The 25,747-nt window shown below is 26.7% G+C and overlaps 2 protein-coding genes and 3 pseudogenes across 2 annotated transcripts; 3 read left to right on the top strand and 2 right to left on the bottom strand.

Moving 5' to 3' along the window:
* Window positions 1–248: 248 nt before the first annotated feature.
* Window positions 249–1,913, top strand: LOC132941663 (uncharacterized; annotated as a pseudogene).
* Window positions 1,914–2,001: 88 nt separating this feature from the next.
* On the bottom strand, window positions 2,002–3,498 carry LOC132937526 (uncharacterized). The gene is made up of 4 exons (XM_061004345.1): window positions 3,410–3,498; window positions 3,241–3,330; window positions 2,469–2,671; window positions 2,002–2,391 (listed from the first exon to the last, which is right to left on the bottom strand). Exons 2-4 carry the CDS (start codon window positions 3,262–3,264, stop codon window positions 2,232–2,234), a joined length of 387 nt encoding a protein of 128 aa, XP_060860328.1. The 5' UTR covers window positions 3,265–3,330; window positions 3,410–3,498; the 3' UTR covers window positions 2,002–2,231.
* A 741-nt stretch (window positions 3,499–4,239) lies between these two features.
* Window positions 4,240–8,681, top strand: LOC132941652 (uncharacterized). The gene is made up of 4 exons (XM_061009799.1): window positions 4,240–4,292; window positions 5,967–7,107; window positions 7,261–7,699; window positions 8,674–8,681. The coding sequence occupies exons 2-4, from the start codon at window positions 5,980–5,982 to the stop codon at window positions 8,679–8,681; spliced, it is 1,575 nt and encodes a 524-aa protein (XP_060865782.1). The 5' UTR covers window positions 4,240–4,292; window positions 5,967–5,979.
* Window positions 8,682–10,508: 1,827 nt separating this feature from the next.
* LOC132937220 (uncharacterized) lies at window positions 10,509–11,650 on the bottom strand (annotated as a pseudogene).
* A 10,618-nt stretch (window positions 11,651–22,268) lies between these two features.
* LOC132941644 (uncharacterized) lies at window positions 22,269–23,738 on the top strand (annotated as a pseudogene).
* Window positions 23,739–25,747: the final 2,009 nt, after the last annotated feature.

The raw sequence follows: 25,747 nt of genomic DNA, 5'->3' as shown, positions 1-25,747 counted from the left end.
TGGTACCGGTAACTGCATTTATACACGCAGTAATTGTTAACCCTAGGGCGGATAGTTCAATCTGTGTAGAAGTCGGAATGCTTTTAGAGCAACTAATCTCACGACGTATATTATCCACGGACCATATATTCGAAGAGTAAAACATAATAACAACAACACAGGAAAATTAAATATAGTAGTAATATGTAACTATAGTAATAATAATATGCATAAATTTAATATTTTATATATATATTCTAGCTCTCAAATCCGTTTTTTCATAATGGATTTCGAATTCACTATGATCAATAGGACCGAAATATTATTGGTATCCGGCGCCATCTCCAACAGTTTAGAAAAATATAAACCGATGAAACTGGAGGGGAATCCTCTTGTACTTACACAAGACGATAAGTTAAGGAGGTTCCGGCGCCGTGACTTGGGAAAAGTTGTGCAAACAATCAAAAGGGTATTCTGGAGTAAACCAAACTTGACCACACCATTGTTGGACCAATTATACAAAAGTATAACCCATCAGGGGGAGTCGACTTTGTCAACGGTATACCTACAGAAATATTTGCACATCGATAACAGGGAGCCAATAATAGTTTTTTGGAACGGAACGACAGATCTAACAATTGTAAAAAGATTAAGGTTAAGGGGTATTTTAGCGTTTTTAAATATAACGGCGTACAGTGATAGGAATAATAATGAATTTAATTTAAAACTAACTAACATAGAAACAAGAGAAACCTTATATTCAGGTTACATAGGAAAACTTAATAAAAACGGCAGGATGTTAAACTTATTAGAAGCACATGAATTGGTGTGCAATACGAATCATCATATCACGCATTGTCACGATCCAATTGCTGATGTAATTTTAACCAAATGCGTTTTGACTATGTAGTCACGAAAATAAGGCCGATATATTTGTATAGACTAGGTAGAAAATATAGAAAAAAATAAATATATATAGAGATTTTTAGGATAATTTCATGGTGAAGGTAATTACGTAGACTTAAGAGGCCGTCCTGGTAGCAAAATTCGGCCGTAAAAACATGCTTTCGTACTTCAAGTTTTCCTCAGCTTTCATTAGTCGTAGAAACATAATTTTTGCACCAAAATAAACGTGAGAAGTTCTTCTAGATTTTGTCGTTCCAGATTTTCGAATTTTTAATTTAAACCGATTATATTTGCATTTGAAATTTAACAAAATTTTTAAATTTTTAAAAAATCTTTTAAAATTCACAAAAAAAGATATCAAAAATCTGGAACGACAAAATCTATAAGAACTTCTCACGTTTATATTGGTGCAAAAATTATGTTTCTACGACTACCCAAAGCTGAGAAAAACTTGAAGTACGAAAGCATGTTTTCGGCGGAAAAATTATAAATTTACGGCCGGCATGTGGTGCGCTCTGCTGACTATAGCGGCAGCGTTCAGGAATAGTGTTCATACCACCGCCCCCGAGCGGCTGTATCCATACCGCACCATAGGTCAACTAGTTTTCATATCGCGACCGACTCGTCGTTTATAAATAGTCGGTTCGAACACAATAATGTTGATTACAGAATTTTTGTTTTATTATTTTCATTATACCCATATCGAAGTTTATATTTCGTATAATAGTATTCTGCTCACCGTATTTTACACTAATTAAAAATCTTTCGTCATAAAATTGTTATAAATCGTTTAAAAAAATTACGATTTAAATAATTATTTTTTTCATTTTGTAGACAATTTGAAGATAAACTTATTTTTTTTAACGTTGACCAAACAAATATGAAATTTAAATCTGTATAACAAAAAAACCTTACATACATGCAATTAAATAAAAAGCTGTTGAATAAAATTACCAGAGTAATTAATAATGTACGACGTAATTCGATAACTTATATAAATTATAGCAATTCGTCATTTTAATCCCTAGACCCTAATCATATGAATTATTTTTATAAAGCAGTCAAATACTGTAATTATTTATAATTAGTAAACAGTACATATAATATAACAGATGATTATATTTTATTTATTTATTTATTGATAGTAAATTAATATATAAACGGATTGAACGTAATTCAAAATATGATAAAACAAATTACATTATCACATAATTACAGTTATTAGAGTAGTTTTTCAGACTATTATCATAATTTGATAGTCGGAATTTGTCACAATTACATATTATATAAAGTATGATGGTATATCATTGTATACTAATTATTGTAGTCGACATTTAGAAAAAGTTTCAATTTTTTTTTTCATTGATGTAATTTTGCTTATGCTGTTTTTGCTGTTTTGCTTTTATATTTTCCAAAATATGCTGAGGATCTAAAATGTCGTCTATCAACAGCCTCTTTCCGTACTGGGGATTGACTATTTCTGGAAGTAAGCATTCTGTATAAAATCTGAAAATATAATTGCATATGATTATATAATTACATAAAATTAAATTACTATAATTTAAAAATTAAAGTTCAATTACATTTTTAACTTTTCAATCATTTTGTCTTGCCAGAAAGCATCATCGAAAGTAATTATTTGTATTTCTATCCAACTTGCCGAATAAACGACGAAATAACAAAAATTTCGTTTTGAAATTCGCATTTGTCCCTGAACTTGATAATAGTAACTATGATCCACTTTTAATTCCATTTTACCGTTTTCACTGAGACGACAGAATGATAACTGAAATTAAATATTATAATTAAAACATTTGGAGCGATAAATGTATTGATTTATAACGAAGTGTGTTTTTTTTTAATAAAATTTATTGTGTCTATCCACATAATAAATAATCGTAATAATGCTTTGATTTTCAAATACGAAAATTCTTGATAGTTTTCAAAAGTTTCGTGAAAAACAGAAAAAAATTTAATAAAAATTGGACTTTTTACACCATGGTAAATCCATGGTATATTTATTAATCTATTAGCATTTTCTATACACTATGACATTTTCATATTATCTTGACACTTTTGAAGCTACTCATAGGTATAAGAAAATTTAATTCGTATTATTTTGTTTTTAAATTATTGGAGATGTGTAATTAAAAAAAAAAGTTGAGCGTAAATTCTTAATAATATTTTATGAGTTTCTGGAGTTCAAATTTTGACAGATTAATTTCCTATATTAAACTTATAAAATACTCAATTAGCTATAAGAAATGAAAATTTAAAACAAGGTTTCTCATAATTAGTTTATATTGTTAGTCTGTAAGAAATAAGTTTAAAAATTACATACATTTTAAACTATACCTGATTGTTTCCCTTGATGAACATGGTGGTCGATTATCAGCACCTAAGAAAAAGGGTTCTCCAACAGGTTCAATTACTTCGGGATTGTGCCTTAAAAATAAAAATAAATTGTGTTAAATTATATGATTATTTCACTTTTAATAAAATTATTTATGTTTTATTCAAATACTTGTTTTGGTTGCGTATTCCAAATAGGCACCTCATTCGTGAACTCAGATTTTTTTTATTTGATGGCTTCCTTGATTTATAAATTTTTTTATTTTCTGATGGATCCATTTTACGTTAAAAAAATACGAGTACGTAATAAAACAAAAGTTTAGTGAAAAAAATTAAGTTTAAAATACGACGAAATAATAATATTATAACGCATGCAGTGGCTTATACTTTTCGGTTACAAGCACATGCTAAGATTAATACCAAACTAAAGAAATGTTTGTAATAAAACGACAAACATCATTCTTTACATGACATACTAATCATTTAATAATTTAGACTTGCGATAACAGCAACTAATTATTATACATAAATTAAATGTGTACTCTGTTCTTTCATCATGCTGGAAACATGACATATTATATTATTGACATTTATTTATGATGCGATTGCCAACGAACAGCATTTAATTTTTATTTACAATGATTATACGAATATGTTTAGTTTGTACAGATTATTTTTTTAAAAATGAACATTATGAACCCATAAGTTTAGTTATCTGTAAAACATTAGGTTATTACAGCAATCAGGTAATATGCCCAAATTAAATTCATAATTTCAGTGATTCAAGCAATTATCATAAAAAATATTAATACGACGTCGTTAGACTACATTGAATCATTTTCAATAATATTATAATATAAAATGATGTAACGTATTAGTGTTAAATATCGTTTGATACTATAAATTATCATTTCAATAAATATTTAATTATACATGATGATATATAAATATCACTGCAGCAGTTCTTAGTGTCGTTAGTGTTCTTTCAAAATTTGAGCTCAACATTGAATCCACGTCGTTTTATAATAAAAACAAACAGAAACACTAAAAATAAGGTAAGATATTTTATACTTGTATTATAATGCAGTGGCTATTTTTTCTGATTTTCTGTAGTGCACATTTTAGATTCTGATCGGAGCGATAAATGTATTGATTTTACAATGTTGTGTTTTTTTTTTTGTGTGTGTGTACACGATAAGTTGTCGAAATAATGCTTCTATTTTCAAACTCAGTAGCTTTTCTGGTTGGAAAGTGAATCTATTTGATGCATTGGGGATTTTTTGAAATTCAAAAGCACCAGGAAAAACCAAAAAAAAAATTAAGGAAAAACGGGAATTTTTACGCAAAATCAATTTTTTAAAAATCGATTTTAGATATTGTAACTCTAAAACAAATTATCGTAAAAACATGAAATTTTCACAAAATGTTTATAGTAGCATCTTTTATAAATGATACAATTTTCAAAACTTTTAAAGTTATTTATAGACATTTAAAATTTTCAATCTTTTTAGTTTTTTTTTCTATAAATGACAATACATTTTTATTCGTTGGTAAAAAAGCATCAAAATTTAATACATGGCTTCTAATATATTGTCACAACAGTAGTTAAAAAATATTAAAAATACATAGTCACAATTTTTTTTTTAATAAGCATTGAAAGTTCGAATTTTGACAAAATACGTAAAAATCACGTAAATTTGCAATTTATTTTGAGTTAGAAATTCATGAAATATTTTCTTTTTAAATCTAAGGTTTGAAAATTCTAAACAAGATTCTTCATGAGTTTGTCTTTGTACTTTTATCAAATAAAAAATGTCTACTGGAAAGTCAAATTAAATTTTTATGAGCATTTGAATTACAATATTAGATATTCACTCAATTTCTGTTGTACCGATATTCTTATTTTTATGTTATAACAGGCATGTTTTTTTTTATAACCATTTAAAGTTCAAATTTTGACAAAATTTATTTAATTGAAAATTTACAAATTCTTTAGTTGTTAAAAATTTATGAAGTATTTAACTTTTATAGCTAAGCGTTGAAAATTTGAAACAAGGTTCCACGTAACATAATAATTATGATTAATTATTAATCTAATTTGATTAATTTGGAATTTATTTTATAGGTACCTATTTTTTTTAAAAATAATAACAATACAATTAATATTGTATAAAATATCCTAGACTGTCAACTTGTCTCCGATCAGAATCGTTTTTGGTATACAATGATATTATATTATTGAATTCAAATTTAATACCATCCATTACAGTAACCCATTTGTAACATACTGTACAGCAGAGCGACATCCACTTACTTACCCGCTTTTTTTTAATTAGAATTTGTAATTCCCCTTCAAATAACAAAAAACACATTACAATTTTCATAACTCGAAATTTGTAGTAAGTCAAATTATTTTTTTTTCCCGTGAGCTTTAAGTTACCGAGAGTACATTGTAATAGCATTTTCTATACATGATAAAATTTTCAAAATATTTTTATTTGTTTTAACTCGATTATTCTCGATAATATATAATAATTAGAATTTTGATAAAAATTCTAACTTCAGACGCTCGTGAAGCTCATTCTGAATTTTATGAAATTTGAAATTAATATTTGTTATGTTTTTCAATAAAATAAATTCACAGCCCTGGTTATAACATTTTTTTTATACTTTGAATATTTATTACTTAAAATTGTGTATAATAATCATATTCTGTTATTATTATTTAGGTAATCAGTCAATATGTATTTTAACCAAGTACTATTTGTAGTCATTGCAAACATCATAAATTTCACTCTCGGATTTATTGCGTACGATTGTGGAGGGTCGAATCTAAATATCACTTCATTTGACAGCCTGGAAGTAGAAAAATGTGATATTCCAATACCAACAGAAACGCAACAGATACAACGAATACAATTATTACAAAAAATTGAAACATATCCAGTTATTTTTAAATCGTGTTTAATATCTGTGGATTATTTTATAACGAGATGCTCGGCGTTTGAAGATGCGCAAGTGGTGGAGGGCGGATACTTTTCTGACATTATCGAACTAGGAAGTGCTCGATGTTCAGAGGTTCATCAGAAACAATCCTATACTTTTCCACTAAGAAGTGTAGTTACAGACTTAAAAATCAACGAAACAACATATGTTTCAAATACAATGGTAGGGTCACTAGATAAGTATGGCAATTGTAAAGGCGAAAATTTTAAATCAAATAAAGGGGAATGGGAAAACGTCGTTGTCCAAGCAAAATTTAAAATATTGTTATCTGAAGGTATGGCAACAGCGAACACCAAAGATAACATTCTTATACTTCCAACAGGTACAAAACTTAAATTATCAGATAATTACGGCATTGATGCTTTTAAAGGTGAAACCATCTGGTCAAACAATAACATGAACTGCGAAGAACACGATTTCAGTGTCCTATATGATGGACCAGCGTCATTAGTTACGTCAAATACTATTGATGAAATTTCAAAGACATACACTTATATCGTGGAGACTGACAAAATAGTCTTTGCTTTAAAAAAAGTCAAAAAAACGTTTGCCTGCACAGGAATTCCAGTTATTCAGACTGAACATATGCAGTTATTAATTTTAACAGAACCTACATTTTTAAATTATTTTACACGAACAACTATAACTACTCAAAATACTGATTTGTTAGCCTACATAAATACAAAATTTGTTTATGTCGAAAATTTCTTTAAATCAACAATTACATCGTTGTATAACGATATAATACTAAAACAATGTGAGCTAGAAAGAAAATTACTAGAGCAACGACTCACATTAGCGTCTTCTAGTCTTTCGGAGTTTGCGTATTTAATGGGCGGTGGACCAGGGTTTACGGCAATAAAAGTCAGTGAAATTATTTACTTGATAAAATGCAAAAAAGTTAACGTAGAAATATCACAAAAAAATAATTGTTTTAATGAACTGCCGGTGTTATACAATAACAAAACATTATTTATGGCTCCCAAAACACATATTTTACAACAATTTGGAACACAGGTAGACTGCAATGTACTTCTACCACCTGCATTCGAATTGGGCGGTGATTGGTTTGCCATTCTACCAAATATACAGGAAATTAAGAAACCACAAAAGCTTAAGCCAGCTACGTCCTGGACATGGTCGTACAAAAATCCGGATTTCCTAATGAATGCCGGTATATATACACAGGACACAATGAAAGCTTTTCAACAGCATATATTGTTCCCGCAAGAAGTGAAAGCTGCTACGAATAATATAATCAGACAATCTATGGGATATGATACGACTAACCAAGGTCTGCAATTCAAATATTTGATAGACGAAAACACGATCGGGAAAATGGTAGAAGATAAGTTATTTAAATTGTGGGGTTGGTTTACGACAGTTGGAACTTTTGTGTCTGGGCTAATGGGAATATTCTTTGTTGTAAAATTAATATTAACAATTGTTGACACAGGTATTAATATTACTTTTTTATATCAAACCTTTGGGTGGAGTACAAAACTTCTGGCAGGATTATTTTCTAGCATTACCCATAATTTAATACTCCGGTCTCAGTAAGCATAACTTCATGAAAAACCAAGAGTTTGATGAAGACTCTTTGGAAAGAAAAAATGTTCAGCGTTATACTAATAAAACCAATATTTACCCAAATATTCCGTTTGAAATGGTTTAAAACCACTAAAATTAAAAAATTAAAAAATATTTGTACCCATTTTTATTTAAAAAATAAGTTATGAAAATATTTGTATCATATGTATTTAATAATATATTAAATTATTTATTTTGTATACAAATTAATTTTTATGAGTGTAAATATTGTTACGGATGTTTTTTTTTATTACAACGTAAAATAAATACGTAAAATGTTAATTGCATAATTTGTATTATGCAATTTTGTATTATATTTTATTTTATTATTATATATATATATATATATAACTATGCCCTTTTTACATAGATAATATCATGTAAATATTATGACATTTCATAAAATAAAAGCATAGGTGAATTATAATATTATAGTTCGTCAGTTATCCATTATCTATGAACACTAGCATTAATTTAAGTGGTCAATTATAATAAATTGTCATTAATCCAAATGTTGTGTTTAAATTATTTGTTATATATCAGTACATGTGTTCTGTACATTTGAAGATACATACATAATTTAATTTTAATTTATATACATTATATGAACAATGAACATGTTTAGTTTATACAGATTATTTTTTTACATATGTACTGCAAATTGCAATAATATAAATAATTATAGTTATAATTAAAGGTATTTATTTACTAAATATTATGTGCAACAATCAACTTTATATTTTATGTAGGTATTATGTTTAAAATTAAAATAAGTAAATAACATCAATATTTACTAATCAAAACTATTTAAAATGTTGCTAAATGCTAATATTTATTTAGGAGATTAAATTATCGTACAAAAATTGCTTCATGTCACTTATAAGTTACAACGTAAAATACGCAACACTTTTACTAAAAAATCTATTTAATCGTAATGACAAATTAATATTTTACATGTATTTTAAAAAAGTAATTGGGTTAGAAATATAAATCGAGTTATGGTGTATAATAATTTGTATGCTTAATTTATTGGTTAAAATTTCTAAGTAAACAGGAGCTTTAATTAATAAATAGGGCGCGGCTCGTGATTTAGCAGCCACGTTTCACGTGCCAGTATACATATAAGAAATGCACGGGTGACAATTTATGCTACGACTCCAAACAACCTGAACGACGGTCTGTGTAATAATAATGTACCTCTCCCGCGTCACTACGCGCGGACCGCGTCGCGTAGACTATGGGCGTGGTTACAGACTGCCGCGACGGCGGCGATACGGCGCACAACGCCATCTCTTGAGCGTTGTATGTTTTTCACTTTTACCAGGACGGCCTCTTAACACAGTTATATTATTTTAGATTTATCGAAGAATTAAAAAAAAATATTAAGCACCGAAGTACATATTTATAAACTTAAGGAAAATAAGATGGAACCGGTATGCTTTAACTGGCACATATTAAAAGCAAACAAAAGATTAAACGAACGTTATGATTTCAAAAAATTAAATAAGATAACCAGAAATATTGAACTCTTTATGAATGACCATTGTAACGGAGAATGTAAGGAATTACTTAAATTAATAGAGAAAACAAGAGATCCAAGCTATATACTCGAATATCCTAAGTAAATGAAATTATGTTGACATATATGTGTAACAATTTATTATATTATTCACATAACTTATCAATTGGTGGAAGATTTAATATAACTAACAAATATTGTATTCAAAAGGGGAAATATAAACTTATATTATATAATAAACTAAACATTTTAACACTTCTAATATTATAATTTCAGGTAATCAGAATTTATATTATTATGTATTCAAATTTTATCATATAAAAAAAAAAAAGAAGAACACAATGTAATTAAATAATATTGTAAATTACATTATAAATGTAAAATGTCATAAAATATGTATAACAAATTGTAACCTATTATAACAAAATTGTAAATGTAAAACATATATATATCTATCAATTATTGTAACTTGTTATAAACAAGATTGTAATGAAATGTAAAAATTATAACAAATTGTAAATATCAATGTATACCAAATTGCAAAATCAACTACTGTTGACTATTGAACTTAAATAGTATTGTTAAAGATTCTTAACCTTACAGGCTAATAATCTTTTTTTTGGCAGGGAGGTGTAAAGGAATAGCTTTACGCACTCAATTCATGTATTAGTATATAAGTATTATTATACTCGGAGAGGCAGTTCTCCTTGAGTTGTTATGGTCTCCTAGACGTAACCTCATAGTTAGAAACTATATCCTATTTTGGCAAACTAATCAAGCGGAGCGGCCAACAACAAGTCACGAGCGGCGGTTGCGAGAATAACAACTTAGCTACAACCAGCTACATACACCGCCCCGTCCATGCGCAGGATCCATCAAAGGAATCGACATCATATATAGGAGGGCTGGAAACACAGTAAAGACATATGTACCTGGACCAGCAACGCAGAAGCGACTTCACGCCACTAGCCATATACACGACGACGACTACTACTACTATTACCACGACATTTTATATCTGTTCTAATAAAACATTGTATTATAAATCTAATTTGGCTACCATTATTTCCAAATCATCTACATAGAGAATCCCTGAAGGGGCAGCACATAACACAATCATTAAATTATAAATGTTTATAATTCGCAATATTGATAATATAGTATATACATTTAAATTGTTGTTAATTTATTTTTTAGTATTTTTAATAATTTTTTTCTTAGGATCTGCTGAAAACCGGTCCAATATTTCACGAACAACGTCATTGATTTTGTTTGAAATGTTCGAATCTTTTGTATCTCTAGTAGATGTATGAATTTTAATACTAGCTTCCGCATGTTTCCATCTAGTATAAAAATTCACTTTTTATATTTTTTATTTTAAACATGTTATAGTCCATAGTTTTTTACTAACCTTTCATCTGACGGAATATCTTGAATTGTACTAATTTTGTAATGCTGAATAACATAGCGTAGTCTTCACAGTGTGGTGCAACAGGACATTTAAAAGTGTATGAATTATTTCCTTCCTTCATTGTTAATGTGTTCAATACATCATTTTCAACATTCCCTTTTGATATCAAATCCATAAAAATATCCTTGTATGATTCCGATTGCTGATATATGAAATAAAGTAACATTTCAATTGATATTAAAAATGTGTATGTGTGTGTGTGTGTGTATGTGTGTGTGTGTGTGTGTGTGTGTGTGTGTGTGTGTGTGTGTGTGTGTGTGTATGTGTGTGTGTGTGTGTGTGTGTGTGTGTGTGTGTGTGTGTGTGTGTGTGTGTGTGTGTGTAATATTTTAGAAATAATTTTAATTATTACCTTTCCGATCTTGGTCTTTTTACTACCAGTTTTTGACTCGCCAACATTTTTTCTTTTACTGATTTTTGGTTTAACAGGTTTTACTGAATATGAACTTTCCTGCTATTATTTAATAAAATATCAATAATATAAATATAAAATTATGTTTTGTATCTATTATAATAAATGTACACACACACACACACAAACACAATCAAATGGGAATACTTACATCTTCATTTGATGAGCTTTCGTCAGTAACATTGGTATATGAAGACATTGTATTTTTACCTTTAATAAAAATTTACGAGTTAAGATTTTTAATATACTAGTTTTTAAAACTTGTACCAGATCAAAATATATTACTTGTTATGTAGTCTTGTAGCGGTTTTGTAATGTTGTGAAGCGACGACGCATCAAGTCTAGTAAATGATGTTGAGATTTAACACTGTCTATAATCAATGCATGCCGACTGCTTATATACAATCTAATAAGGTTGTATGAGTGTGTAAAAGTTATCATCGGTTTATGTATTATTGTCAGATAATTATAGGTATAAATAAAATAAATGTAGTGTACCTACTCATTTTTTTTTTAGGCTTTCCACATTTAATTGAACATAAAGGTCCTTTTATCAGATTACCTATGTTAGTTTATAATTTTAAACAACTTTTGCATAAATATACATATAATGAAAAAATGTCTGTTTGCAATTTATAATCAGTCTAATATTATGATGTGGTTTAATATTGCATGGTTATTTTATTTTCAGGTAAACTGGTCTGATTAATTAGGTATAAATAAAATAAATGCAGTGTACTCATTTTTTTTTTTAGGCTTTCCACATTTAATTGAACATAAAGGTCCTTTTATCAGATTACCTATGTTAGTTTATAATTTTAAACAACTTTTGCATAAATATACATATAATGAAAAAATGTCTGTTTGCAATTTATAATCAGTCTAATATTATGATGTGGTGTAATATTGCATGGTTATTTTATTTTCAGGTAAACTGGTCTGATTAATTAGGTATAAATAAAATAAATGCAATGCATAATTGTGTTGCACATTGTCATCATTTGATTAGATTACCCACTTTATTCAATAATTAGTAATGATTTTTTATATTTGTAAACTTTTTATCTACATATTAATTCCAATTTTTTATAAAAAAAACATCAAGACCTATGTATAATAACTGTATCAGCATGTCATCTAATATTAGAAATTTATTAACTAGTGCTAATGTGGTTCAATGATGTTCTGTATATTTTCAATAAATATGATAGTATATATAAATATAGATTCATTTTTCATTGAACTCTAGAGTTTGTTAGGTCTATGATTACAGTTATATAACTAATTCTTAAATAATCTGTGTATGTATCAATTCATTTTTTAACTACTACCTATTCAACGTGAACGTGCAATTCAAGATTTGTTCAGCAAACAAGTAGATTAATACCTACTATTATAAGTAAGTTATGAATCAAATAAAAATAAATATGTTTAACGCATCATTTTTAAATTTCAGTGAAATAAAAAATCAGATTAATAATGAAATATAAAATATAACTAATTCTCAAATATATATATATATATGTATGTGTCAATTCATTATTTTTACTACAGCCTAATCAACGTCGACAAACTGAACACACATTAACAATTGAAGATTTGTACCATAATCAAATGAATCATATCAACAATAATATGTAAGTTAAATGTTAAATGATTAATAAAATATAAAATAACATAATATTAATTTTTTTAATAATATAAAATTTGAATAAAATAAAAATATTAATAATTCAGTGTCTATATCATGATCAATTTCAAATAAAATTAGTATAAAAAAAAATAAACTTAAAAAATGTGAAAATTATTGTAAAACATATTATTTTATTTTTTAATAATATATTATAGGTTAACTACTGTAACTGGTATGAGACCATTCATAAAAATCGAGTATAAATTGAACTAAACTAAATTATTATAATGTATTTTAATCAATACAAATAAAAAAATAAATATTATGTTTGTGTTTTTACTTTTTTATATAGTATATTAAATAGATGAAAATATAAAATACTTATGTTGAATATAAATGTTTTATATTTTCAGACAAAAACCAAAAAATAAAATAATAATTATTGATTTTGAATTCACAAATTATCGGCGTACTGATTTCATACTTATTTCTGCAGCAATATCACAGACTCATATTAAATCAAAAATTGAACGTATGCGAGGTCGACCTTTGATAATATCGCCTGATGGAAGAATAACATTAATGAATAATTATACCTATTTGAAAACTAGAAATTTGTTACTAAACATTTTTGAAAAGAAACCAGATCAACTTCAAACTATACTGAATGAATTAAATTTTGCTATGGAAACAAAAACTTCGAACTTAACCAAAAACTATTTAAAAAACTATCTTAATTTTAAAAATCAAAATTCAATTATTTTATTATGGAATGGTAGTTCAGATAAAAATATTTTATTGAGATTAGATCTTAATACCTATATAATGTTGAATATGACTGCATACGATACTGATAATAATAAAATATTTTATTTAAAATTAGTTAATTTTCAAAGTAATGAAACTATTTTAAGCTATAAATTAGGTTATATAAATAAAAATGGCAGATATTTATCATTGAAAGAAACTCATGATTTAATTTGTGATCTTAACCATGATATTACTTGTATACACGACGCAGTTAATGATGTAATATTAACGAAATGTATTTTCAATTACTTATGTTCAAAAAATAATTATCAGAAAATTTTAAGTAAAGTATGCATTGCACTTTAAAATTGAAAATTAACCTTTATCTATAGAGTTATACCTAACTTAATATTTTAACATGAATATATTATAAATATCACTATCATAAATCACATTATAATTTATAATTAGATTATGACTTGTAATAACATGCAATATGCTGAAAAAATTAATTTAAAATTAATAAAAAACCTTAATCTTTCAATGGTTAATGCTAATTATTGTAATGATAATCATATACTATTTAATATTTAATTTAAATATTTATATGTAATTTTTTCTTATTTAATTACAGTAAAATGCAGCGAAATTTAGTAACAAAAAAAACACGCATGAACATAATTGGAAGCGGACTCATTCAGTTAGATCGGTTTAAAAAATGTTCAAAAACTTATGTCTTAAAAAATGATTATAATTTTATAGACTTTATCAAATTTTTTGACTACGGTTTTGATATGATAATTTGTAAATTAAAAAAAATGACGCAGCAATCAAGTATTAAATTTAACTTGTATCTTGATTGTGTTTACGTGCATGTGTTAACACAGGAACGCCGAGATATTTCATTTAAAACCGAAAATATGTTAGCGTTTACAAATTCAAATTTCGAAAATTTATTAAAAAAAATGTTTAATAAACTTATTAAGGAAGAATCTGACTTTGTCACTAGAGCGAGTGGTTGGAGTTTAGACTCAATTGATGTCTTACAGTTAAGAATTAATATTGTAAACCCGTTAAATGGATCTAGTTATTTAATTTTACCTGACTCAATACGTAATAAGAAAGCTGTTATAAATGTAAAAAACAATGATGAAAAATGTTTTAAATATGCAATTTTATCTAAGTTTAATAATCATTCAAATAAAAGTCAATTTAACAAACAATATTTTAAAATGCTTGAAAAGAAAATTGATTTAAATTTTCACTGTATCGATTATCCGACACCAGTCAAACAAATTAAAATATTTGAACGTTTAAATTATGTGTCAGTTAATGTTTTTAGTTTAGATGATACAAATGTTGTTTTCCCATTATATATGAATAATGTAGAAAGTAAAAATCATTTCGATCTGCTTTTGATTATTCGTGGTGAAACATCGCATTATTGTTTTATTAATAATTTCGACAGACTTATTCGTAGTCAAAAGACAAAAAATAAATCTAAATTAATTATATGTAAAAGATGTTTTACAGTTTTTAGTAATACTCCTTGTAAATATAAATTGTGGGGTGTTAATGGATTAAAAAAACATAAAAAAAATTGTGGAAAGCACAAACTAGGAAGACCTGTAATGTTTGAAGACGATGATGATGATTTTATTTATTTTAAAAATTTTAAAAGAACGCAACGAATACCGATAGTAATTTATTCTGACATTGAATGTTATTTAAAACCTAAATTCACCAAACAAAATTGTAAAATTAAAACACTGATAACACATAAACATAAACCAATGAGTTATGCATATTACGTGAAAATAGATTATAATATTATACCTAAATATTTAATAAAAAAATATAAAATTCCTACGAAACTTCATGTTTACAGAAATCAAAATGCTGCAAAACATTTCTTAAAGACCATGATAGATATAGGTACAAAGGTTTATAATCTTTACCAAGTAAATATACCTATGAATAAATTAACTAATGACGAAGAGCTTAAATTTCAAAATGCAAAAATATGTGAATGCTGTTCCAAATCATTTAAAAAAAATAAATTAATTAAATTAAGAGATCATAATCATTTTACAGGATGTTTTAGATCAGTTGTTTGTTTAAATTGTAACTTTGAATTGTGTAACGTTTCGTTTCTACCGATATACTTTCATAACTTAGCCTATGACAGTCATTTCATTGTTCGTGAACTTGGTTGTAATGAAAATGATATTCATGTAATACCTAATTCATCAGAAAAATATATATCGTTTAGTAAATCAATTCAAGATAAATTTAGTATAAAATTTATTGACACATTTCGTTTTATGTCAGAGTCTCTTAGTTCATTAGCCAATAATTTATCTGATGATAAAACTAGATTTAGGGAAACCTTAAAAATATTTTCTCTGTCGACTTTAAATTTAGTTACACGTAAAGGTGTTTTTCCTTATGAATATATTGATCATCCTAGTAAATTAAATGAAACATGTTTGCCACCAAAAAAATCCTTTTATAATTCGTTAAGAGACGAAGAAATTAGTGACGTAGATTATACCCATGCTCATAAGATTTGGAAAACATTTAATTTAAAAACATTAGGAGAATATAGTGATTTATATTTAGCCACTGATGTATGTTTACTTGCTGACGTTTTTGAAAATTTTAGAGATCTTTGTTTGCAAACACTTAAATTAGATGCTTCACATTACATGACCGCCCCAGGATTTGCATTTGATTGCATGTTGAAACATACTAATGTCCGACTAGAACGACTTAAACAATACGATTTCCAATTATTTCTGGAGAATGGATTACGCGGTGGCATTTGTCATTCGGTTAAAAGACATGTAAAAGCAAACATTCCTAATATCGAAAATATTAATTATGATTCGAATAAGCCTGTAACGTGGTTAGCTTACCTGGACTGTGTAAATCTATATGGAAAGTCTATGCTATCCGCTTTACCTTATAAAAATTTTTAATGGTTTGACGATTTATCTATAGATATAACACAAATTGAAGATGATGTTGAATATGGTTATATTTTAGAAGTAGATGTTATTTACCCTAAACAATTACATAAAAATCATAACGATTTTCCATTTTTACTAGAAAATAAATGTCCACCAAATTCTAAAGTAAAAAAACTTTTAACAACTTTAGAATCAAAATTTAATTATGTAGTTCATTATAGAAATTTAAAACAAGCCATTGCCAATGGATTAAAAGTAAAAAAAGTTCATAGGATTCTTCGTTTTTCGCAATCAAAATGGATGGCACCATATATTGAGTTATGTACAAATATGAGGGTAAAGTCACGAAATGAGTTTGAACGTCAATTTTGGAAGTTATTGGTTAACAGTGTGTTTGGAAAATGTATGGAAAATGTTAGAAAACGGATCTTAATGACACTAGTTTCTAACGAGAAAAAAGCTCATCGTTTAATGTGTAAAGTAACATTTAAAGATAAAACAATTTACTCAAAAAAATTAATGGCAATTCATATGAATAAAGAAAAAATTAAGTTTGATAAACCTATTTATGTTGGATTTGCAATATTAGATATTTCAAAAACGATAATGTATCATTTTCATTATAATATAATGAAAAACGTGTATGGAAATAAAATTGATATTGTATATTCAGATACTGATTCACTAGTTTATGAAATTAGAACTTTAAACTTTTTCGATGACATAAAACATAAATTGTTTTTTTACTTTGATACTTCAAACTATCCTAAAAATCACTATTGTTATAGTGATCTTAGAAAAAATCAACCAGGGAAATTTAAAGATGAAATGAAGTCTGAAATATTATTAGAATTCATTGCTTTACGTCCTAAACTTTATGCATATAAAATAAATAACGAAGAAGTAAAAAAAGCTAAAGGTGTAAAAAAGTATGTAATTGATAAACACATGAAATTCAACGAATATTTGGAAATATTAAATGCTTATACCAATAATTTATCTGATCAAAAAATATGTAAAACTATGAATTTTATACAGTCAAAAAACCATTTTGTTTATTCTAAATCTGTAAAGAAAATTGCTCTTAGTGCTAATGATGATAAAAGAATTATTATGCATGATGGTATTAATACTATTGCATATGGCCACTATCTTTTAAAAAAATAGTACATATTGTATTTTATTTTTAATCGAATAAAATTGAATAATATGTAAAAAAAAAATGTAAAAATTAATACTAAGTAAATTAAATATAGATCAAATAAAAAAAACATACAAATAATACAACAAAACATTAATTAATTTTTATTCTCATTTCAAAATTCATATTTAAACAACTAACTATACGACATAAGCTGTATAACATTATATTTTTTTTCAGAATGCACAAACCTATACTTTATGTAAAACCAAATATTCGATCCAAACCTAAAATACCAAATCTGATGGAAATCGATATTGAAAATCTTAGGGAACTGTATTTTGATTTAGATAGAGGTTGCTGTATTTTAAAACGTGATAACTGTAACGTAAAGTTGTATAAGGATTGGAAAATTGCTAGAGGCTTGGTGGTTAAACGTCTATCAGATTTAATACAATTATGAAGTATATACAGCATTTAGTATACAGTTATTAAAAATAAAATAAATTAATCGATCATAAAAATTTGATCAATACCGTACATTGTAATGATGAGATGGTTTATAAGATCTGAACTATAGGTATTGATTGATTGATATATTTCGTTTAATTACAAATCCACTTATTAGCTATTTTAAAGTGTCGTTTACATTTACCCACGAATTATGGCTATTGTCAAAACCTAACCATTTAACATATAATTTGTTTTTATGTTTTTTTATTACACGTTCAATGAGAAAGGTATCGGGAAAAAATGTTTTTTTTTAATTCTTGTACATAAAAATTTCCTAATATTAAATTATTTAAACTGTCTTTTAGTTGATACGTTAATGGATCTGTATTTAAAACTTTAGAGATAGTGAAAACTTCTGTTGTCCAATTTGGTGTATAACCTTTACTAAAATTATGTTTATACTTTGATATTCTTACTTTATCATTAATTTTAAATTTTAATTTTTTTGATGTACTAATTTGTATTTTTTTTTTATTTATTGTAATCGGCTTGGTCCGAGCTTCGTGTGGTGTACATTTTATTGTTGATGTTTTGTGTTATTATAATTATATACTAATTTTGAAATTGAATTGTACCAATTCCATGAACCTGTTGATGTAAAATGTTTGTACATTTTATTTTTTATAGTTTTTATTACACGTTCGGCTATTCCTGCCTTAATACTACTGTATGTTGAATAATGTCTAATACTATATTTTTTCATAATACTTTGAAATTCGCTATTATAAAACTCTGTACCATTATCTGTTTGTAATAATTTTGGTTGATTTTTTTTTAGTATTTTTATTATTCCTTTTGTACATTCCTTTGCTGTTTTATTTTTCAGTGCTTCAAACCAAAGATATTTTGTATAAATATCAATAACAATTAAAATGAATTTAAAACCATTATTCTTCCTAGCATGTGTCTGCATATCAATTAAATCAGCTTGCCAAAGATCATCTTTAAATCGAGTTATTACACTACGTCTAGGAAATATTTTTCTCGCTGGTTGATGTAACTCGTTAGCTATACTTTCTAAAATTGTCATTATATTATAATATTTCTCTCACGTAGTTCCTCTAAAATAGATATAATTTCATTATTAACACCAGTATTACCAACACTTTTTGATGATGACAAAAGATTTAATCTAGTTACTAGTTCATTCGGATCATCATAATAAACTAATTTTGTTTGTGGCAATACATCTTTATATAAGCCATTACCTATCTTAGACTCAGGTGATGAAGTAAAATTAAACATCTTTGCAGTCATATGATCCGTAGACGAAGAACTGTTTGCTGTTTGATTAAAATCAAATGGTTCATTTTCTTTCGTTATTTTTCTACGTTTAGCTCTAGATAAGCTAGAAGGGGTAGAAGATAAAGTATTGTTAAATGATGTCAAGTTAATTCGAGGAGTTGCAGTCTCATTAATTTTAGCTATTTCTTCATTAAACTGTTTTTCCTCAATTTTCATCCGATCGTACAGTGGTTTTACAACGGTCATCCATTTATGGTATCTCGAGGTTCTAGGCTTCCCGTCTGCTTTTAAATGGACTCCGGAAGTTTTCAAAATATTGTAATAAGATTCTATATCTTCTATAGTTGTATTTTTTGGTTCCTTCTCACATAATAAAGACCATAGTCCTGGTGTAAATTGATAGTATTTATTAAGCAACAGTAATTTACCGTGGTTAAAAGTTACAGTATGCTTTCCTATTTTATATGAATCACTACCTTTATCATAATGCATACCATAAGATTTGTCATAACGTGTTGATTTAGGACGGTTATTTAAAAAATTTTGGTATGGTGAATTTAATTCATCGTTATCATCTTCTTCACTAGTGTATGAGGTTTCTGATTTATTTTTTAGTTCAGTCGACTGTGTGTTACATATAGCATTTTGTTTTGTATGTGTACTCAATGGTTCAATTATTGGTTTAAATGCTTCACGAAAATAATTGTCGGAATCTATAACACCACGTTTCATTTCCATTATTTTTCGTTTAATATTTTTTTTTGTCGCTATTAAATTTTGTAACAAAACTTTCTCTGTATTCATTGTAAATAATAAACTTAATATAACTGTATCGTACGACTACTGTTAACATTATGTAGATAATATCAGTGTCATGGTGTATATATATATATATATATATATATTATAAAAATTATTTTCTTATATTGTTCACATACAACACTAATTTATTTTAATAAACGTATGAAATCCACATCTATATCTTCCTTCATTCATTTCTCGAGTTTTATCGATAACCATAAAACCATAATCACTATGATTCCAAATACATTTAACTGTGGTCATTTATGTCTTGAATTTTTACAATGTATGAATCTGTTACATTAAGTTTGACTGGAAATTCAACTATATTATCTACAAATTATTTTCCATCTCTAAACGTTTACGAGGATTCGGAAATAGCTTTGTTATGTTTGCAAACATACAATTTATTTCCAAATATAAATTCAGCTAATAATCGGTTAGAGATAGAGGTTATTCCTTCAATAAGTAATAGATTTATCATAAAAACGTTTATATTTATTTTGAAAGAAGGATGTTATGAAATTGAAGATATTAACAACAAAATTATGAAAGAGTTATTTCATTTTAATAATGAATTTAAAACACAGCTAAAATTCCACGTATCTATTGACCCCGTCGATTTTAGAACATACATTAAATGTAATGGAAGACTAAAGTTAAATATTTCAAACAGTATAGCATCTGTTAGCAGAAAGAGTAGTCCTTACTTGGAAATATGTTGTAAAAACAGAAATATTATTATTTTCCCAAGGAGAACCATAGCTTTTAAGTGTTAAACATGTTAGTAAATTATGATTAACACAATTTTTTCTTATATAAAAGAGTTAAATATAAAATAAAATAATAAATTATTATTATTATTGTACATTATTTTATTTCTATTCAATTTTTCTAGAATAAAAAAAAACAAAAAAACAAAAAAAAAAATGGAGTCGTCACTTATCTTAGAAAAAATCAACTCCATATTACAACAACGTGACGAAAACAACCTCGGCATGGATGAAATCAAAGTCACTTTCAGAAAAAACTTGAGAGAAATAAATATAAAGATTCTGAAAGCGAGATTGAAAACGACAAGAGCAATATTAGAAGAAGAAAAACAAACGATGATAGATAATTATAAAAATTCAAATTATACAGCGTTTCTTTGTGAAAAAAATATACAGAAAGGTCTTAGTGAGTTGTATGAACAATTAGACAAATATTGATAATATTCAGTTTTTCCAAAAAATAAAATTTGTTTTTACAAATAAATTATTTTGTTGTTATTTATTATTTTATATTATAAAAATATATCGAATGATATTGTCATAAATTATAAAATATATCATCCCTGTGTATATAATATCTGTTGAAGAATAATAAATGTTTTATATCATCAATTCTGGATAAGTTTGATAATCGTTCAAATAAAACTAATGCAATAAAAATGTTAGGAAAAGTGGTTTAGATTTAAAAAAACGTATCAATTAACAGTTAGTTTTGAAATTCTATGTAATTTTCAGAATCATGAACTCAGAAATAAACGTGGTTAAAAGCAGAATTCTAGAAGTAAACAGCAGGTGCGTGACAATAAACGCTATTGTATCGAGAAACGGAAAGCATTTCAAAAAGTATTTACAAAAATTAATGATTGTATTAAGAAAAAAACAGTTTTTAAAAATAAATTGATAAATGAACATAATAGTTTCGAAAAATATTCAAGTGAATGTAAAGCAGATCTTCAGTGCCGGTTAACAGAACTAAACAATCGGTTAAGAGAATTAGAATCTGAGTAATTTCTTATTATATTAACCAATTCTTTTTTTCTTTGTAATAATTTAGAATTAATACTTTTATTATATTTTGAAAACAATATTCTGAATTGCTTGCATAAGATTTAAAAAAAAAGAAGTTGATGTTATAATAAATTTACAATATTATGATTGCTTTTACCTATGTTTTTTTTTATTTAATCTATTTTTTCAGTTTCATAATGAAAAGAAAAACGGTTACAAAACACGAGCGGATGTCATCTTCTGACGAAGGTTTATTTGAAATCGAGAGATTTAAGAAATGTTCAAAAACATTTTTGATTAAGAATACTTTAAATTTTATAGACTACACGCTTTTTTTTAACTATGTTAGAGATAAATTAATTTTAAAGTTAAAAGAATCATGTTTACAATCATCTATAAAATTTAATTTACATGTGGATAGCGTATACGAAAGAATACTCACTCAAGAAGTTCGGGACATAGCTTTCAAAACTTCTAATACACTTGCATGTAATTCATCCAATTTCAATAAATTACTAAATGGAATGTTCAATAAATTATTATCTGAACAAGACCAGTTTTTAGCGAAAGGATCTGGGTGGTCCCTTAAAACTATAGATGTATTACAATTGAGAATTAATACAGTGAATCCTCTCAGAGGAGGAACGTATCTAGATCTACCTGAATATATAAAAGATAAAAGAGCAATTATAAATGTAAAAAATAACGATGCTAAATGTTTTAAATATTCAATACTATCTAAGTTTGATAATCGATCGAATAAAACTTATTTGAATAAGAAATATTTTAAAATGTTAGAAACAAAAAGTGGTTTAGATTTTAAATGTATTGATTTTCCAACACCAATCAGTCAGATGAAAAAATTTGAACGTACAAACGATGTATCAATTAATATTTATATATATATTTATAAATGATAAAAAACATATTTTTCCTTTGTATATTTGTAATACTGAAAGAAAAAAACATTTCGATCTTTTTCTGTTCAATAATGATGAAACATCACATTACTGTTATATAAAAAATTTTTCAAGATTCGTTAGAAGTCAGAAAACTAAAAATTGTACTAAGCTAATTATATGTAAAAGATGTTTTACTACTTTTGGGAACAAACCGTGTAAAAGCAAACTTTGGGGTATGAAAGGATTGATTGAACATCAACATAATTGTAGAAAGAACCAATTAGGGAAACCTATAATGTTTGAAGAGGGAGATGATGATTTTATTTATTTTAAAAGTTATAAAAAAACTCAAAGGATACCAATTGTTATTTATGCAGACTTCGAATGTATTTTAACTCCTAAAAAACCTGATGAATTCATTCAGAGTTGTAAAAAAAAAAAACATATATTACACATTTACATGAAATTATGAGTTATGGGTTTTATGTAAAAGTCGACTATGATATTATACCAAAAGAGTTAGTAAAACAGTTGAAGATTCCTAGAAAGGTGGTTATTTATAGAGGTGAAAATGCAGCAAAAAAATTTATGGAAAATATGATTGATATCGGAAATAATATCAAAACAATTTACGAAACTGCTACACCAATGGGTAAATTAACTGAAAAAGAAGAAAAACGTTTTCAAAGAATTAAAAGATGTGAAAAATGTTCAAAACATTTTAAAAAAAATAATTTAATTAAAGTTCGAGATCACTGTCATTTTACTGGTAAATATAAGCTTAAATGCTTCACGGAAATAGTTTTCAGAATCTATAACACCGCGTTTCATTTCCATTATTTTTCGTTTAATATTTTTTTTTGATGTTATTAAATTTTCCAACAAGACTTTTTCTTTGTTCATTGTAAATAATAAATGTAATATACCTGTATCGTGTGACTACCGATAACACTATGCAGATAATTACTTTGTGACGGTATATTTATATATGAGTATAAGCATATAAAATTATCTTATTTTAATGAACGTATGAAAACCACATCTATACCTTCCTTCATTCATTTCCCGAGTTTTATCGATGACCATAAACCCATAATCACTATGATTCCAACATAAATGAGAAATTTTGCGAAATTCTGAGAAATCCATATCTGTAGATGAATGATCGTTGAATATATGTCGTAAATTTGTATCATCTTGTTTCAGTATTATTAAGAAGTTTGCGTTATCTCTTACTAGCTGTTTGGTTATTTTAGAATATGTCTGTGCTAAATAAAATACAGAGCTAGCACCCGAATGTCTACCCATACTAAAGTATTCTCTAATTACGGACTGTGGACCACATATCACATCGTCAAAAATGATGATGGAATTTTTTTTGGTTAAGTTTGGTTTTATAACCTTATCAGCGCTTGTAAATATGAAAAAATTAGCACCCTTTATATCATCTATTATTTTTTTCAATAAAACATATTTTTCCTGATTAGAGGTTTTTGAGTATATATAAATATTTTCAAATCTTAACCCGTTTGCATGTGTGATCAGATTATACATTATATTTGTTTTTCCTGAACCACTGGGGCCAACTAGTATAGCACGTATAGTATCGGGTAATAACGAACCATGTCTTGATGGTTTTTTTATTACCTGAACATCTACATTTATAACATCTAATTTATCTTTCTGCTCAATCAAATTCATATTATTTTCATATAAATACTCTAGATTTTTTAAATTTATAGCCAGTTATAGATGGCGTGTTCAACTCGCAAGTATAAGTCAGACAAGACTGGAAAAGGATTAGTAAACTCTCTTATAAATAGTCTCCCGTTCGAAGCCCATGTTTCAGGCTATCAGTATTGCGGCCCTGGTACAAAATTAAAAAAGAGACTAGATCGTGGTGATAAAGGAATAAACCCATTGGATGCTGCTTGTCGTGATCACGATATTGTGTATGCAACGAGTAAAAATTTAGACGATAGACATAAAGCTGATAAAGTGCTAGAAAATCGTGCTTGGGAGAGATTTTTATCAAAAGATACACCTAGAAAAGAGAAATTAGTTGCGTACGCAGTAACAAACGCAATGAAAGCTAAAAGAAAAATAGGTATGGGCTGTAAACGGAAACGTGCTATAAAAATGAATGGTATACTAGCAGCGAAAAAAAAAAGAATCTCAAAGAAAAAGAATGGTGGTAAAAGGCTGATTTTAGCACCGAGACAGTCAGGAGGTGTAATTCCCTTAATACCTATATTTGCAGGATTGTCGGCACTTGGTAGTTTGATGTCTGGAGGTGCTAGTGTGTATAATGCTGTTCAAAATTCAAAAAGAAAAAAAGGTAGTGGTTTGAAATCAAACAAAAATAGGTTAAGAAAAAAAAACTGATGATCACGCTACCTAACAGACCGCTTTCGTCTCAAGATATTATAAAATATGTCGGAAAGTTGAAAATCAATCATTTCCGTGGAGTCTTTTCACGTGATAACTTACCTAAAAAAACGCATACGATTGAATGTGGTGTATTAAACTTGGATATATCTTCAGGCGACGGAAGTCATTGGGTAGCGTTTTATAAAAATAAGGACAAAGTTGTTTATTTCGATAGCTTTGGTGATTTACCACCACCAATTGAATTACAACATTATTTTCATGAGTTTAAAATAGTATACAACTATTCTAACTATCAAGATTTCAATACATTTAACTGCGGTCATTTATGTCTTGAATTTTTACAATGTATGAATCTGTTACATTAAGTTTGACTGGAAATACAA

This window comes from Metopolophium dirhodum, chromosome 1 (assembly GCF_019925205.1).
Source record: "Metopolophium dirhodum isolate CAU chromosome 1, ASM1992520v1, whole genome shotgun sequence".
NCBI classification, from domain to species: Eukaryota; Metazoa; Arthropoda; class Insecta; order Hemiptera; family Aphididae; genus Metopolophium; species Metopolophium dirhodum.
This window is presented reverse-complemented; position numbering and strand designations above follow the sequence as displayed.